Consider the following 17,134-nt stretch of genomic DNA (forward strand, 5'->3'; position numbering starts at 1 on the left):
GTAGTCTTACCTGATCTGGTATGACCAGTAGCTTGTGCTAGCTAATGTTAGCAAACTTGAGAAGCTATGCAACTAATATTACTGAGTCAGTTTGCTGACTTTTTGACTCCTCTCTACTAGTGTTATTGTTCCACTATGCTTTACCTTTTACCATTATCCTTAAAGTGTCACTTGTGGTCAAAGGTACATTATCTCCTTTAAGGACTTGTCACCCATGTAAAACCACATCTATAGTGTGCTCATAAAAATGGAAATGTGGATATTTACAATCCCATAAAAACTGGGAACACTCCATGGGCCAAAGAAGATCGTCTGGTACAGTTTAAAGCTCAAGAACAGCTACTAAATAGACCTTATGGTGAAATTATTTTGTAAATAACTGGGTAAAATATAACAAATGCTGTAAAAAATCAGTTCCCAATATACTGACAAGATCAAGGTGACTATGAATGAGCAAGCTGAATTATTTTCAAAGAAAAGCAAACGTGTATTTATGTCCACTTTACTGAACACAGTCTTATTGGCTGAAATATACAGAAAAAAATATCACTGACAATATTTGTCCCAAGTTCTACCAACAAAAGCAAATGTACTAGCAAAGTGCAAAATCCACTCTTCATTCGAAATTAAAGTTTAAACTGTATAAAGTAACTCTACATCAGTTTGAAATGTCCTGTGATCACAATGAGATAATGAAATGCTGAGCAAATGCTTGTTTTTTTTCTTCAATATAACTTTACCCATACACACATCTTTCAATCATTTTAAATCCTAAAAAGGGCCCACTAAATGCTATAGATAGAGTATTATTAAATCATTCAAGAGGAGAGTTTCTGAACCAAATGAAGTAGTGCTACATTTAAAAGAATGCCAAAAAAAAAAGAGCAGACATTCCATCATTAATAAATACATGCATCCATTAACTCGTCTTACATCAGCAAAATGAAAATGAATCATTTCCCTATTAAGACAGCTACTTCAAACACAACTCGTTATGTAGGCTTTTATGGGATAAGTAGCACTCTAACAATCTGGAGTAAAATAACACTGCAAGCTGTTGACCATGTTAATATAATAAGTAACCAAAATGGTGCAAAACAATCATATGAAAATACAGATTATCAGTGGATTATCTGGATTTTTTTTCTTCATTTCTAATTTAACTATTAAAAAAGCATCTCATAAAGGCTAAAAGACACAAGTATAACGATAAAAATGATGTTAAAAAAAAGCAATGTGTCACTAATGGTCCACTAGTTATTAACATATATATATATAGATATATATATGCATATATCTCTATATTGGCCCATTTACTGATAACCGGCCATAATCCTGGCTGTCAGTGTTCAACATATTTAATAATAGATAATTAAAGAACTTCAAATAAAACTGTCAGTTACAAAGTGCACAAAGAAAAAAACAAAAGGGGGGGTTGGGGGAAGCCTGAGAACAAGAAAATTATAAATTAGCTTCCCATGCTATTATACAATCTTGTGATAGGTAGTGGGACAAAGAGTTGTACTGTTCGTATGTGAAACATAAGAAATACAAGTTTGTCGTCTCTTGTGGTCTAAAAAGAAAGAAAAAATAATGGTAACACTGTTATTGCTATAATTTCCCAGGATGTTTCCATGAAAAGAACTATGTAATTTGGTAAAATTATAGGGAAGATAGAGTTCAATTGATACACTTCAAATTGATAAATTCTGAGCACAAATGTTTAGTTTCCCTACAAACACTCATACAATTTAGCATTTATGGATATATATGGTTTCCAATAATAAATTAATAATTGTTGAATATTTCCTTGGGTTTCATTGGAATAATTCTTTCAAGGAAATACACATTTTTTTCTGTAATTAGTACAAAAACTACATAATTCTATCCATGAAACCTCTTGGAAAATCTCTCAGAAATTACACACCTGTAGAATAAAGCATTACAAAAATAACATACAATTCTTAAAAAGAGGGGAAACATTGACTTCAGCCTTTACAATTTTCAAATGAATCACTTGCTTGATTTTCTAAAACTGGTAGATGAATTTAATATAACTTATTTTTAAATAGCGACTTTGTAGCATTAGCTGCCCAGGGAATCTGTGGTCTCCACCACAGCCCGACTGACGCCAACATACTAGCGGATATTAGCTTATCGCATATAAATTGTATCAGCGTATGTAACAGCCAATAAGTGACAAGAAATTGCCATACAGAAATGTTAAAGATATGTCTGACATAATTTAGAAAGGGTCTCTGTTGGATAGCTTGTCCACCTGTGTGCACTCATAGATAAGATCATAAGATTATTTTTTAATTGTAAAATAGTTTATACATTGTGTTTGTTAAGGAATGAATGTCAGCCAATAACTAAAAATTATCAGATTTTTTAAACTCTCACAGTAATATTGGTACTGGCATCATAACTCCAGTATCAGTCAGGCTACAGTCTCCACCAAGATAAAGATTTCCATTAATAACAGCAAACTGCTTTGCAAAACACAGCCCTGTAAGAACAGAAACCGTCATGTTTCAAATTGAATTCAACCAAATGAGATCATCACAGATTCAATGGGCATCTCTCAATCATTATAGACAATTTAAAAATCTGAAGAGTACAGCACGTGAATTTGATTATTTGGGAGCAGAAGGGCTTCTTGTCGACAAACATTTCCTCAGGTATAAAATATAATCAATGCAACAAATAGTGCAGCCTCCCAGAGTAGTGCTAACTAACTGGGAGGCTTTTATGTACCAAATTAAACAGGCTTGCAACTTAGAAGAACTAAAACCTTGCAGAGCCACCAGGACTTTGTTCCACACGGAGGCACAACAGAACGAAATGCAGGGGTTGTCAAACCAGTGAGGGATTTGCCTTGTTGGTACTGGTCCTAATGACCCAACAGAGTGATGGATGATTGATTCTGGCGGCTGAGGTTCAGCGAGAGGCAATTTAGCATTTAGGGTGGGCAGAAATCAGCAAAGTATGGGTGCTGCAAGGCCTCTTCCGCAGAGATCCTCTGGACAGGATTACATTTCAACAGGTTCTAGATGAGATCAAAGGAAACTTTTTTAGTATGAGGACAGCAATCTGATGTTTTTTACAGGCAAACTTGTCTGTTAGCAGTAATTGGCAGTAGTTGCACAAACAGTTATAAAAGACTGAAAGAAAAACATTTTATGGACCACATATGTGGAAATATTGATATTTAAATACATAAGTGGATGCATGCATATCTGGAAAACCACACATTGCTGATGATGCAGATTCCTAAAAAATCTAAAGGTAGGAAGATCAAAGTACCTGGAGTAGATCCCGTCCTGTGCTACTGAGTTTGGGGACCACATTCACCAGTGAGGTGGTGGCTGGATACATGGGATATGGCTGCAGGGAGAAAAAGAAGGCAGATAAGAATAGTTCAGTGAAAAAAAACGACAGTAAAACACAGTGTATACTCTACACACTGTAGGTATTACACAATTAGACATCAGTAATTTACCTTGTAATCTGGGAGTTTTGTCATTGTCTGCCACTGTTCTTCAGTTGGTGTACCCAACAATGTACCAAGAGGTTAAAGAAAAACTTTTTGTAATTGCAACTTTCATAAATCATTGCTGAAACAGTAGATCAATAGTTCTGCTCCAACAAACCACTATGGTGTACAAATGGTGTCAAAAAAAGATATCTGAAGATTCTTTTCAACTGGTCGTCCACATCGTTCCCAGGGAATAAAGGCCTTCCAGCATTAGCCAGCTCTGAATGGGACATGGAATCAAAATAAATCAAGATAAAATTTTTGCGTATATGTATTTTGCAGTACAGACTATTTTGAATCTCTGTTTGTCAATAACGAAAAACAAACCTGCAAATATGCATCCAGCAGACCACATGTCAATAGAGGTAGAATAAAGTTTAGCACCAAAAAGCACATCTGGAGGCCGGTACCACAATGTCACCACCTACACACAGACACAGTGTTAAGAATCGGACCAATTATCACAGGCAAATGGGTGGTAACACAACCCTTCAGGCATTCAGTGTAATCTCTGTTCTCACAAAGCGATGGATTTGGCAGCACTGCCACTAATACTAAATAGTGGATTAACATCAGCCATCTGGTTTCCATTACAACTTCTTGAAATTTTAACAAAACGATGCTTCGTCAGGTGTCAAGTGTTTTACAGACATTTTTCCAGGTAACACGAAAATGTGTCTGGTGAAGAGCACTGAGACTGAAAAGAATAAAATAAAATAACAAGTACAAAAAAACCTTCCCTTTCCCAGTGAGAATGTGTGGGCTGACTGAAAGCAGCTTGAAGTGCTTGTGTTTCACCTTGAAAAGTTTGAAAGTTTGATTCAGTGCAGATGTAAATTCTGAACACATGCTATCACTACTAACTTTTCTTAAATCCATTTTTCAGAGAAAAATGAAGTTACATTTGTGGATCCTCCAGCTGGAAAAGCATAAATGTGCTTTCAGCTACTCAGTAATTTGAAAATGTCACATGGTTATGAGCACAAAGATTGTACAATATATGTTAATAAATAATCAATGTCCAAAAAAGTGACACACAGATGACATAGATTGAGTGTGTAATGCTGTTTTGTTTTGTTTTTTTGCTCCTTTTACAGCACATCTTTGAGCTCTGTGTTTCAAAGTTGTGAGCTACCTAGGATATTATTTGGTTTTTTTTTTATTGATCTGGGTAAACAGTGTTTACCCAGTGAATTTTAAAAATGGTATGGGGACCTCTGAATGTGTCTGTTGCAAAAAAATCTGATAAAATTGCATTTGTGCCTGAACAATTATTATTAAAAATAATTATCTAAAAACTAAAATGAAAAAATTGACACTGAAAGAACCACTTTTTTATATTTGTTAGGATTTGACTTCATGGATTTGCTGAGCAATGATGCTGATAAATGGCACAAAATGCAATACTGCCACCATAATAACCTCAGTATAAATTTTTTGCAGCATGCACTAAATGCTACACACTGTATATCCATGCAGTGTGAAGTAACTGTAGAATCGTTCATTTCTTCTTGCTGAAACAGTGCTAAGACTCTCAGGGTCATACATCCTCTGAAATAAAATGACCTTACTTCAAATTGTCAGTGCTTCAGACACTGTCTCCCTCTAGGTTTTCTGTTTATTACATTTTCAGATCAGTAGTGTCACGCTGGGTCAAGTGCGCCCCCATGACACCAGCTTGCCAAGCCCTTAGGTCAGCCAACCAAAACCACTAAACCTAGATGAGCCTTGCCTGTCATTTCTCTGATAGCATCAGCAACAACAAAAAAAAAAAAAACACAAAACCCACCACTTCAGCTATACGCTGGTGTGTGCTCCACTGTCTCCCATCATACACTGAATGTCTTAACTTCAGATTCTCGGAGAAAAATTGACTGTTCACACAAATAATAAGACCCCCCAAATGAGGCAAAAGCATTTTAACAGGTTTAACACATTTGGGATTGTAGAGGAGGCCAAATATTTACTGATGTTATTGCAGTTTGATGGTTTATATGTTCCTGCGCCATATTCTGATATCACTTTTATAGTTAGATATGGATTTTTAGGTCATGTCATTCAGCCTTAATACAAAGCCTGAAAGCTTTCATTTTAGTGATGAAATATAGTTTAATTTAAAAACTGAGAAATTATTTTCAGAGAACCAGATTTGGGACCATTTACCTTGGCTACATGCATCTGATATTACTACTTTGAAATTCTGGATTAAGAAGCATAAACCTTTTCTAAATGTCAATTAGCACCAGATTTTAAGTCTCTCAATGACAGTCAAAAGTTCAGAAATCAATCACGGACTTCACAGATGCTGAATGTGCCAAAAGTCAAAGCAATTTCACACAGGTTATGTAGTTTAAGCTTGTAGCAGTCAGTCATTAGCACCTTCTGTGTTAATCATGTACAACAACCTACCTCTGCTGAGTAACACCTCACAGGAATGCCAAAGGCTCGAGCCAACCCGAAGTCAGCCAGCTTCAATTCCCCATTCTACAGACAGAGACATAATTTACCAAATTGAACATGATTGTAACACGTCCTAATAAACTTCAACCTCCACAGTGCATCGCATTCAACTAACTTTTTCACACAAACTGTTACTAAATAAAAGGTTTTCATAGTTTTAGTTGCCCTCCTCTTACTTTCAACATTACAGACTTAGGAAACTGACTGAGCCAAATGATTTGCTCATACAGTTATGAATATTTACCAGCCTTCCTGTCAAAGTCCAAATGCACCTAAACACTCACTCTGTTGATGAGGAGATTCTGCGGCTTCAGATCTCTATGAAGAACATTACGACTGTGACAGAAAGCGAGGCCTTTCAACAGTTGGTACATGAACGACTGCAAAAACAAGCATAGGGACAAACAAATATTTAAGCTTTTAGTTCACATTTTCAAAAGAAGTTACAGTCATACTGATGACAATCTGAGACCAAAACTAATGCAAACTTAACTATACATATTTAAAAAGGTGCAATATACAACATTCAGCCCCTATTTTCTGTGTAAAGATATAGTGGAGTAATGGCGAACTGGGCAGAGAATGAAGTCACACTCCCTCTGTGTGTGTTGTAATCTGAGCCTCTCTGTTCTTTGTTTTGATAGCCGGTCCAGCCGCGCGTGCAAGTTAGTGCATGTAAGTGTGCATGTTCGTGCATGTGGGTCCCTCCGTGTCCTCCTCATTTCCAGCATGGCGGCCATGTCACAACCTTCCTCAAATAACAGCTAAACGGTACACTAAAATATGTTTCTGAAAACATTTGAGACAAGACATAGGGAATGCAGTGACAGAATCTTGATCCATATTTGATCAGCAGTGCCTAGTTTGACAGTTTGATCTGAGTTTCGTGAGCTGTCTGTTCAGATGGCGCTTTCTTTTTTTCCCCTCCAACATTATTAAGTAAACAATGCACACATTTGTTTTGGTCTGAGATGCTGGTGCTAGTGTGACATCTTGTGGAGCTGAATGTCGTATATTACACCTTTAAGCAGTCGTGCTGTCCTTGATCAAACTCTCTTTATGCATTATCTAGGATCTTTATGTCTCACCTTCACAGTTTCAGGATCTAAATCCCCATTGCAGCTGTCAAAATACTTCTTCAAATCCTGTAGTTAAAAAGAGGACATGAGCTTCAGGAGGTGCACATTAACAACATACAAGGGATGCAATATTTTCATCATCGATTAATCTGCCAATTAGTCGTTCGGTTTTTAAAATGTCAGAAAATGTTGAAAATCACCATTTCACAAAGCACAAGACACATCCTAAAATGTCTTTGTCCCAACCAACAGCCCACTACCCAAATAAAATCAGTTTACTATCATAGAAGACTTAAGAAACTAGAAAATATTCACATTTAAGACGCTGGAAGAAGAGAATTTTAAGCATTTTTCTTTAAGAGAAAAAAAAAAAGACTCAAAACAATTAATCAGTTACCAAAATAGTTGCCAATGAATTTTCTGTCAATCAACTGGTCGTTGCAGTTCTAGTGCACTGTAAGTTATGGATGATTTTATCTCACCTGATCACAATATTCAAAAACCAAGGTTAACTTCTTGTCACTGTGCAAAACATCATGTAGTCTGTAGAGGAAAGAGCAGTTTTTAGTGTTTGTTGATATCAGGGTTAAATGAAACCAACTTATTAAACTCACATGATGAACAGTGAAACTACCTGTCATTCCCACCTAACAGTTAAATTTCAAACACTGACCTGACAATGTTTTTATGCTTGAGCTCCTTCAGAAGACAGATTTCTCTCAGAGCAGAACTTGGCACTCCCTGAAAGAAACAGTAATCAGCACTGAGCTGCTAACTGCTTGCTCGCAAACACTGACACAGAAATTATTTTATTCTCAACACATTACCTCGTCGTCGTCGTCCAACCTGACCCTTTTCAACGCCACAATTTCGTGGGTTTCTCTGTTTTTCGCCTTGAATACTGTCCCGTATGTACCTACGGAATAAATAACGTGAAGTTAAATCACAGTTATCGTTACTGATGAATGGCATAGCAAGTCCTATTATCAGCTAATGTTAGCTGCCAAGCTAATATCATCTAAGCTGGCAGGCTGAAACATTCAGACAAATCTTGTCACTGACACATTACAGTGTTATACAATACTGCACAAACTGCACTGTGCAGGGTTAACTAGGGAATTAATTAACGCAGGCATAAGTCTTACGATCTAGCTAACGTTAGCTAGCCCTGCAACTACATGAATGCTAGGTTTGTAAACCAGGCTAGCTCATATTAACTTTACAAAAAGCGTATGAAACTTACCCTCTCCGATTTTTTCAAGCTTTTCATATTTCTGCATGGTTGACCAGTGAAGCCAGCCTTGACCTTGCTAGCAAAACAATGAGCGACCAAAGCCCCAAATTGGGGTTAATGTTATGATAGCTAGCGTTAGCTTGCAGCTATCTGCACTTGCTGCTCCTGGTCGGTCTGCAGCCAAGCTTGTCTTGTTGCTCATCTAGAGGCTGAAAGATGAACTGCAACATAAAAACCAGGGACGCCAGAAACACAGTTCTATCTGAGATGCAGCAACATCCTCACTGGCTGTGATAATAATGATCAGTTGTTTTCATTTGTGGGACAGTTGAAAACATTTTCTGAAAGACTGCAGTTGTAAAAGGGAGCAAAACGACTGTGCGTAATATAAACTAGTGTACACTTTAAAGGATAGGTTCACAATTTTTCAAGTCTGTCTTAAAACAACAGTCAGGTACCCAAATGAACACCGAAAGAAGTTTTCCTCGCTGTAATCATTCCCCCTGTTCATATTGGCTATTAAAAGATCCCCTTCAAATGTGCTTACAGTCTAAGTGAGAATCTAGTGTGTCCATACGGTCATTTTGTGCAAAAATGCACTTAAGTGTTTATCTGAAGCTTATATGAGGCTTTAGCGGTCTGAGTTAGTCATATCAAGTGGATATCTGCCACATTTAGTCTTTTTAGCATCAAATTCCCTCTTAATGTTTCCTCAGACAGTATTTCCCTGTTGAGCTGCAGTGGAAGTATGGTAACAAAAAGAGGGACTTTGGCACTGAAAAGACTAACGCTGGAAGATATTTAATTCATTTGACTAATTTGAATGCCTGAAGCTTCATATTAGCTTCAGATAAACTGAATAGGCCTACATTTCAGTTTTCAGTACATAGGGGAGAACAGGGTAACATGAGCCACTTTTTACATATGATGATTTTACTGCAAAATTAAAGTGTATTTGTTTCAAATGGGAGGTTGTTGTGTACCCATGGAAATTAAAACAAGTTATCTAATTATTACGGTTTAAGAACAATGAGCCATCAAAAAAAGTTAGTCCAATGGCACAACTTACCCCAAGGTGGGGGTAAAATGAGCATGAGGATGGGGTAAATAGTGCTACCATTATATACTGATATAAAAATTACACAAAATCAAATAAATTAATTATAAAATTAAAAATAATTTTGAACTTTATTAATGCCATCAATTTAACAAAGGCAAAAACTTGCTTTTTTAAGTAAAATCATACGCTTGTGTCTTGTTGTTCAACATGTTACCGAAACATTTTCAGGAAAGATTAAACTGTGATCTTTGTGTGTTAACTACAGAAAGAAAGTGTGTATAGCTTACACTGACTTAAATTAACATGTAATAATGTCCAAAACTTATCTTTTTTAAGTAAGATACAAGACTGATAACTTTAGTGACATGATGAATTCACTTAGCATGACAAAAATCTTTTTTTTTTGCTCTGTTTTGTTGACCACTCTCTCCATGTGCTTGAGTCTAAGATGGATTGAGTAATGTGAACTATTCTTTCTTAATTTGTGGTCACATGATTTCTTTTGCTTATGATTACCGAGATAAAGGGGGTGGCTCATTTTACCCACTGGCTCTATTTACCCCATTCTCCCCTACAGTTGTAAGAGAGGTGTACAAGTGTTCATGAAAAAAACCACATTAAATGTTTCTTAACTTGATTGTTTGTAATCTAATCTCAAACTACAAATGGATTCTGCAAGGTAGTTGTCACGCTGAACACCTTGATCAATTAAAAGCAAATGTAAAATCTTTTTGCCTGAGCAATGGTGTAGACCATATTATGATGCATTAAAATCTTTGCTATCCACTTGTTCAGTTTGGTGAAATGAGCACTATATAATACAATAAAAAACAAGGGTGATGGTTGATATTCCCCACTGTCCATGACTTTGTCTTAGCACACATAAGACGGATGAATAAAATAATGCCAGATCAAATCGGGACATCATACCCCAAACCAATATTTTGAGTATCAAACATTCACCATATGTAGGGTTGAAAGGTAGCTTGAAAAATGTTTTTTTTTTAACTTCATGAAGGACAGTGACTGGGGTAATCTTGAATCTATGTCATAATAGATTAAAATGGTGACAAGTTAGTCAAAAGTTTTATCTTAGAGGTTAGTAAAAACGCAAATATAGAGGTAGGTGTCATCTTTAAATTCATTAACAGTCATAACCTATATACGTGACTTTCCAAATCAACATTTAGCAAATACAGTAATCAGTTTAAAAACAGGTGATGGTGACAAAACACAAGAAATGACACTATCCATAAGGCATTGACAGTACTCCTCATAAAACACGTACCCTATTGTATTTGTAAACTAGTGTGAAGATCATCTGCATTATGATCCATAAAAAGGAAAAAAAATCAGTACACTCATTCAAACACAATTTTATTTTATTCCTATCATATTATTTTATACAGAATAAATTATTTTATGAAATTTCCATTTCTGCTGAAGACTATACAGTAGTGTGGTTTGTTCACAGGCTGATCCAGTTGGTCCACTTATACATTTACCTGAATGCATTTGAAAGTCTTTCATAAAATTAGACAGTGGGCTGGTAAATTTACATCACCTGTTTTATACAACTCATCTGTCTGCCTGAGCGTTCTCTATGCATTTAAAAATATTCTACTACTCATCGTAGATCTACAGAAAAGTTGTTGCAGTGGTCATTTCTTCCCCTCAGCTCTTTGCCTACGGATCAGATCAGAATAAAGTCCTCCTTTACTCAGCAGTTCCAAGTGAGTCCCAGCCTGAAAAGAAAAGAGGAAGCTATTAGATATAATTAAAACTTACATTGTCAGTACATTCATATGGAGGCATCCAATATATCTGTATAAATTACCGAACATTGAATGAAGTCAAATCTCTTCAGTGCCACCCTGAACTTACAATGTAGTCTAATAAATTAGCCAAGGCATTTAACAAGAGATAAGCGGCCTCCATTTCTCTAAACACTCTGCTACCTCACCTCCACAATGCGGCCATTGCTCATGACACAGATGAGGTCAGCGCCTTGAATGGTGCTCAGCCGGTGGGCGATGATGAGCACAGTGCGACCCCTTGTGGCCCTGTCCAGAGCTTCCTGCACCACGCGCTCTGATTCTGCATCCAAAGCGCTGGTCGCTTCATCCAGTACAAGGATGCTGGGGTTCTTAATCAAGGCGCGGGCGATGGCAATGCGCTGTTTCTGTCCACCTGATAACGTCACACCTCGCTCGCCTGGGTTTCGAATATATGAAGCTTAGTATTTAAAAGGCACATCATTTTTTAAATAGTAATAAGAGTCTTAATGAGAGCACATACCAACCACAGTGTTATAGCCATCTGGGAAATCTGTAATGAAGCGGTGAGCGTTAGCTTGCTTGGCTGCATTAATGACCTCCGCGTCAGTGGCTTCAGGCTTCCCAAAGCGGATGTTTTCAATGATAGATGATCCGAACAAAACTGGCTCCTGCAAAGAGTGGTGGAAGATACAATGAAAACTGGACGGCAAATGGGAATAATTAACACATTGACTGACACTGATTGATTATTTATATTCCTATTTAAAAATTGGGACGTATTAATGATGAGCAATCTTTACCTGATCAATAAATCCGATAACTTGCCCCCTCAGCCAGGACAAGTCGAGCGTTCGAATGTCGAGTCCGTCCAACATGATGACACCACTGGTCGGGTCATAGAAACGCTCCAGTAAGGAGGCTACTGTGGACTTTCCTTCAAATTTATAAAATTAATTAATTTACAGGCTCACGGTTACATTGTTTTATTGTCACATGATTACAATCAGAATCATTAACGAAGAAAAATACCCCCTCCAGATTCTCCAACGATGGCGACAGTTTTGCAAGGTGGCAGCGTTAAGTTTAACTTCTTCAAGATCTGATGTTCAGGTCTTGTCGGATAGCTATAAATATACAAAAAAGAAATGACCACATACGTAGTTTCTTCTGATATTTATGTTCAGTTAATGTCTACTTTAGTGTTGCAATCTATTTTTGTTTTGAATTAAGATTCCAACCTGAACGAAATGTTCATAAAATCAACTCTTCCTGTCAGTGAATGGTAAGGAATGCGTCCTCCTCCAGCGAGTGGGATAGTAGGTTGCAAAGACAGGTATTCAAAAACACGGGCCCCAGAGCTTATTCCTCTCACCATCTGTAGAAAATATTTTGGACACAATGAGTCAACTGAAATGCCAACTCAATTGCTACACACAAAATATTTCTTTATATAACATTCACTCACCTGTCCAAAGAGGATAGAGATACTGGCCAAAGACCTAAGCATAAAGAAGATGGATTTGTTATACCCTAACATCAATTAAATCTATTATTTAACTTTATATGGTGATGCAGAGTTAACATTATTAATTGATGGGAGAAGTTGTGTCTTTTACCTCTGCACTGTCTGGGAAGCAACCAAGAAAGACATGAGGTCTCCAGGGGACATTTCATTGCTAGAAATTAAAGTCCCTCCTGCAAAAATAGTTCCCAGAACAATGCCTGTATCAATGATACACAACACAAACATGTTATCATACTGAACATCCTGATGTAACCATTTTCTCAACATTAGTTGCCTAAGTGTAATACACTCACAGTTCAGGGCAACGTTTGACAGTCCTTGGAAAATTGCTATTCCAGCACCAAGATTTTCATTCATTTCGCATGATTTGTCAACTTCATATGCGTATAACCTGGAAAAGAGATTTTTGGAAATTGATACATATTATCTAACATATCTGATGTGACAGTACAGTGTCTTCTAAAAGTACTATGGCTATGATTATATCATAATATACTATCACTTACTGTAGCTCCCGCTCCTCCATGGCAAAAGCTTTCACTGTCCGCACATTTCCAAGTGCCTCGTCTGCCACTCCTGTTGCTTTTGCCACCTTAAATTGAACACAAAGTTAAATGAACAGCAAATTAAACTTAATCTGTAAATAACAAAACAATAGCAACTCCAGTGTATCTCAGATTGTACATACAATTAATAGCTTTGTGTTGCTGTGTAATAACATACTTAAGCTTCATGGTAGCAGTGCAAACGTCTGTTCTCAAAACTGCCAGCAAGGGCAATTTTCTGTCTCTTCTGACAAATTGGGAGTGCTCATTTTCAGTCTGACATATCTTACAAAACAGGCATAGTTATGCTGTATCTTTCTGTTTCTATGTCAGCCCATGAAGTTATGCAAAACACAGATAGAGTCAAAAAGAAGTTGCGAAGAAACTTGTCATCTTAACATTGAGTTAACAGTAGTGAAAAGACATCTATACTGTGTTTAGTAAGGAGGAAGTACAGTATGTCTGCCCTCTGTGATGAGTTTATTGTTGAAATTCATATTGCAATCAATCCTTTCAAAGATTCAGAGCTAAATGAAACTACTATATTTAGTCTCACCTGTTCTTGAGCCAAACGGGATAGTTTGCGAAGGAATGAGCCAAGGAAAGCCCCTGCTCCCACTAGACAGGGAATGACAACCACTGTCAAACCTGTAAGCTTAGGGGAGATGACATATAGAGACACAAAACATCCAACTGTCTGTGTCATACTCCTTAGACCCTGCAAATATGAAAAAAGAGCAAAAAATGGGAATTAGAAGGACAAAACCAGCATATATTCCTCCATAACACACATATTATTGGTTATTTTGCAAAAAAAATCAGCACTTTGATGCCATACTATGACTGTTCAAACATGCATGTGGTTATACCTGAGAGATGACCAATTTAAAGGATGACTTGAACTCCTGAATGTCAGCAGTCAAGCGATTCACCAGCTGCCCAGTTTTATTGGCATCGTAGAAAGCCACATCTTGTCTGAGACAAAAAATAATAATGTTGACAGGACTCCTTGTTGGACTGCAGATGTGGTCCTTTCACAACAGTGGAGCATTAGCGTAAACATGACATCGTTGTGTCCTACATAGTGCATGTTCTGCTCTAAGTCAACACTAAGGAATATGTACCTTAGTAAGGATGCAAAAAGGGTCTTCCTCATGTCAGCTGCCACTCTCTCTCCCACCCTTGACAGCAGGATGATGTAGCCGGTCGTCAGCAGGCCCTGCACAAAGGAGGTGATTAATGGCAAGTTTAATAGACCGTTTTCCAGGAAACAGCTGTGACATTTATATGTTTGCATGCATATTTTGTCAGAATGACAGTGAGTGGAACAGAGCATGCTGAAGGCTAATGAGCATCATAGCTCTAAGAAAAAATAGATTTCTTTAGAAATTAGAGATCTGCAAGCAGCTGCTGAATGAGTAGAATTATTGCAAGGAATATGTGTTCAAATAGGAGCATTTTATTATACAATGTAATAAAAGCATTAGACTGTAGAAAGACAGTGCCAAAAAATGTGTAGTTATACATCTTTGCAACTACGTTCTAATTATTATAAGAGATAGACCTATGCCAGAATAATTATCTCATCATAGGCTAATTGTTGTTGATTCTTGTGAAAAGCAATGACATGAAAAGTTGTGCTACTGCTTATGATATTTTTGGACTTACTTGGATGCCGTACAGTCCAAGCAATTTCAGGGCAGGAGCCCTCATCTCATGGACATAATTCCCAGTATGTTCCCTGAGGTAGCGTGCCACAACATTCACCAGATCCCCAAGCATCAAGGGGATTTGAATATTCAAGATAGCGGCACCAAAAGCAAGCTAAAAAAAGAAAATGATCAGTTTTAGTTGATCAGTGTCTTAAACATGTCACATTGCATTTTGTTTCAGAAACACTGACATTGTGTTTAAGTGAAGTGATTCAGGCTTACCACCACAGCACCAATGAGAGCAAGCAGCTGAGGTTTGACAAATTCCCACAAGATATGCCATTTGAACTCAGGCACAGGACTTTTGGCTTCAGCCTCCACTGGAGTGTTGTTATTCACATCTGCCTCGCAATAAGCTACATGGCAAAACAGACGTCCGGAGACAGTAAGTAGTGCAGGTCCCAGGATAAACTTCAGAGCCACTCCCGGGGGTTTAGATGTTCGGGTGGTGGACTGGCGGACGGCTCTCTGAGTAAGGCTCCAAATGCGACTGACAGCATTACCAGGTTTTTGTGAGGAGCTGTGTGCATTTGATCCCGGAGATGTATACAACCTGGATATGAAAAAGAACATTAATACACTTGGGCATGCAATAGCCTATCATGAAAATGTTGTAAATCTAATGCAACAAAAGCAATGCCTCTAAGAACTCTACAGGTATCATAGCCAGGCAGGTTTTACACTTTAGACTGATCTAAATTAGGACTGCAACTAGCTATTATTATCATTATTAATCTGTTAATTATTTTCTCAATGAATCATTATTAATTCATTGTTTCTCAATTTTACACTGGAGTCGTACAAGAAAGCGAGGCCAGTATGAACAGTAAGAATGATGACAGCAACCAGTAAGTATTGTACTTTCATCAAAAACACTCTCTAGTTTCACATGATGTTTAAAGACTTTATTTATGTATTTGCAATCCCAATTGTAATTGTTTCTCTCAATGTGAAAATAATGTGTAATGTGTGTCTGTGAATAATCTGTGTGTCTGTCTATGTTTAAACTGTATTTATTCTTGCACACAGTTCTCTCTTGAAAAAGAGATCCTGATTTCAATGAGACTGCCTGTTTAAATAAAGGATTAAATAAAATTTTAAAAAGTAGTTGGTTTGGTCCAAAACCATTATTCCATTTATAATGATGTAAAACACGGAAAAGTAGCAAATCCTCAAGTATGAAAAGCTGGAGCAAGCAAATGTTTGCCTTTCATGCTTGAAAACAAAATTCACTGCATAAAGCATTTCAGATGTTTTGTTTTCATTGTGAAGCCTGTATGTTGTTGTCTGATGCTGGATCTGTTTTACACACAGAACCTGAAGAAACATTTCATTTAAGAATTTATTTTTACAGTCTAGTCTCTATTCTATTTTAAGTTTGAGTTAGTCTAGTTAGTTAGTTATAGTTTAGTTTTGAATTGTGTTTGTATTTTGATTTATGTTAAGTGCCTGCTGCAACACTTTAATTTCCCTTTGGGATTAATAAAGTACTCTATCTATAAAAACGACAAATTAATTGAAGCGTGAAAATTGTTGATACTTTTCCTGTCGCTCAACTGATCAATTAATCGACTGTTTCAACTCTAATCTGCATTACACAACTCGAACAAACAGGTACATCTCACTGCACATATGAACACTGAAGTTAACCAGCTATGTCCAGACGTCCTGTCTAGGTCAGTAAAGTAGGCCGACGCTTGTCAGTGTTAATCAACACATAATAACGTTTTAATAGGTCGGCTGTCATTAGCTAAGCTAGCTGCCGGGTGACTTTACCCTACCGTGAAAGTTTCCAGAAATCTGCTGTTTTATTGCATCTCGGGTAAAACGACAGTGACCGCACAGGTGCAGTAATGTTGGCTCTGCACCAAATTAACTGAAACATGTTTTTATGCTTGTTTCATGAATAACAGTTAGCTCTAAATAATCGTTTAAGCTCTGAAGTAATCCAAAGGTAACCTACAGACCGCCATATTGACACTAACCCAGAGTGCATTTCTGTGGCCACAGAGGACCTCGGCTTTATTTTCAACTGCGGCTTCAGGCCGCGGTGTGCTACTTTATTTTACAACAGGCCATAAACTGAAGACTTTTAAGTGATTTCATGCGGCATCCTGAAACAAAGAAGCGAAAAAAGTGGCTTTCTTCATGGAAAACTCGAAAAAACTACAATTGTGTCCCGGACGTGACGACGCGGCTAAAA

General features: G+C 37.2%; 2 protein-coding genes across 3 annotated transcripts; both read right to left on the reverse strand.

Moving 5' to 3' along the window:
• Positions 1-486: 486 nt before the first annotated feature.
• cdk5 (cyclin-dependent kinase 5) lies at positions 487-8,673 on the reverse strand. Its single transcript, XM_044367138.1, has 12 exons — positions 8,321-8,673; positions 7,905-7,993; positions 7,751-7,818; positions 7,560-7,620; positions 7,087-7,143; positions 6,283-6,378; positions 5,948-6,022; positions 3,866-3,962; positions 3,689-3,758; positions 3,503-3,563; positions 3,307-3,387; positions 487-3,049 (listed from the first exon to the last, which is right to left on the reverse strand). Exons 1-12 carry the CDS (start codon positions 8,355-8,357, stop codon positions 2,963-2,965), a joined length of 879 nt encoding a protein of 292 aa, XP_044223073.1. The 5' UTR covers positions 8,358-8,673; the 3' UTR covers positions 487-2,962.
• A 2,052-nt stretch (positions 8,674-10,725) lies between these two features.
• abcb8 (ATP-binding cassette, sub-family B (MDR/TAP), member 8) lies at positions 10,726-17,019 on the reverse strand. 2 transcript variants are annotated; one of them, XM_044367056.1, is made up of 16 exons: positions 16,917-17,019; positions 15,154-15,484; positions 14,888-15,043; positions 14,344-14,438; positions 14,089-14,194; positions 13,776-13,937; positions 13,181-13,266; positions 12,968-13,065; positions 12,766-12,871; positions 12,615-12,648; positions 12,388-12,524; positions 12,179-12,273; positions 11,950-12,083; positions 11,670-11,817; positions 11,335-11,585; positions 10,726-11,116 (listed from the first exon to the last, which is right to left on the reverse strand). In XM_044367056.1, exons 1-16 carry the CDS (start codon positions 16,925-16,927, stop codon positions 11,033-11,035), a joined length of 2,034 nt encoding a protein of 677 aa, XP_044222991.1. In that variant the 5' UTR covers positions 16,928-17,019; the 3' UTR covers positions 10,726-11,032. The 2 variants fall into 2 exon arrangements, with proteins under 2 accessions (XP_044222991.1, XP_044222990.1); XM_044367055.1 differs by having other exon boundaries at positions 16,713-16,918.
• Between the last annotated feature and the right edge of the window lie 115 nt (positions 17,020-17,134).

Source organism: Thunnus albacares, chromosome 12, assembly GCF_914725855.1.
Source record: "Thunnus albacares chromosome 12, fThuAlb1.1, whole genome shotgun sequence".
NCBI classification, from domain to species: Eukaryota; Metazoa; Chordata; class Actinopteri; order Scombriformes; family Scombridae; genus Thunnus; species Thunnus albacares.

Excerpts from the sequence above, each read along its gene's own strand:
- cdk5 (XM_044367138.1), bottom strand. The coding sequence starts at position 8,357 with ATGCAGAAATATGAAAAGCTTGAAAAAATCGGAGAGG. Across the intron at positions 7,621-7,750 it reads AAGCATAAAAACATTGTCAG|ACTACATGATGTTTTGCACA; the intron begins GTCAGTGTTTGA and ends TTTCCTCTACAG. Across the intron at positions 6,379-7,086 it reads TAGATCCTGAAACTGTGAAG|TCGTTCATGTACCAACTGTT; the intron begins GTGAGACATAAA and ends TTGTTTTTGCAG.
- abcb8 (XM_044367055.1), bottom strand. The coding sequence starts at position 16,816 with ATGTTTCAGTTAATTTGGTGCAGAGCCAACATTACTGCACCTGTGCGG. Across the intron at positions 14,195-14,343 it reads CTTTTTGCATCCTTACTAAG|ACAAGATGTGGCTTTCTACG; the intron begins GTACATATTCCT and ends TTTTTGTCTCAG. Across the intron at positions 11,586-11,669 it reads TGGCTATAACACTGTGGTTG|GCGAGCGAGGTGTGACGTTA; the intron begins GTATGTGCTCTC and ends TTCGAAACCCAG.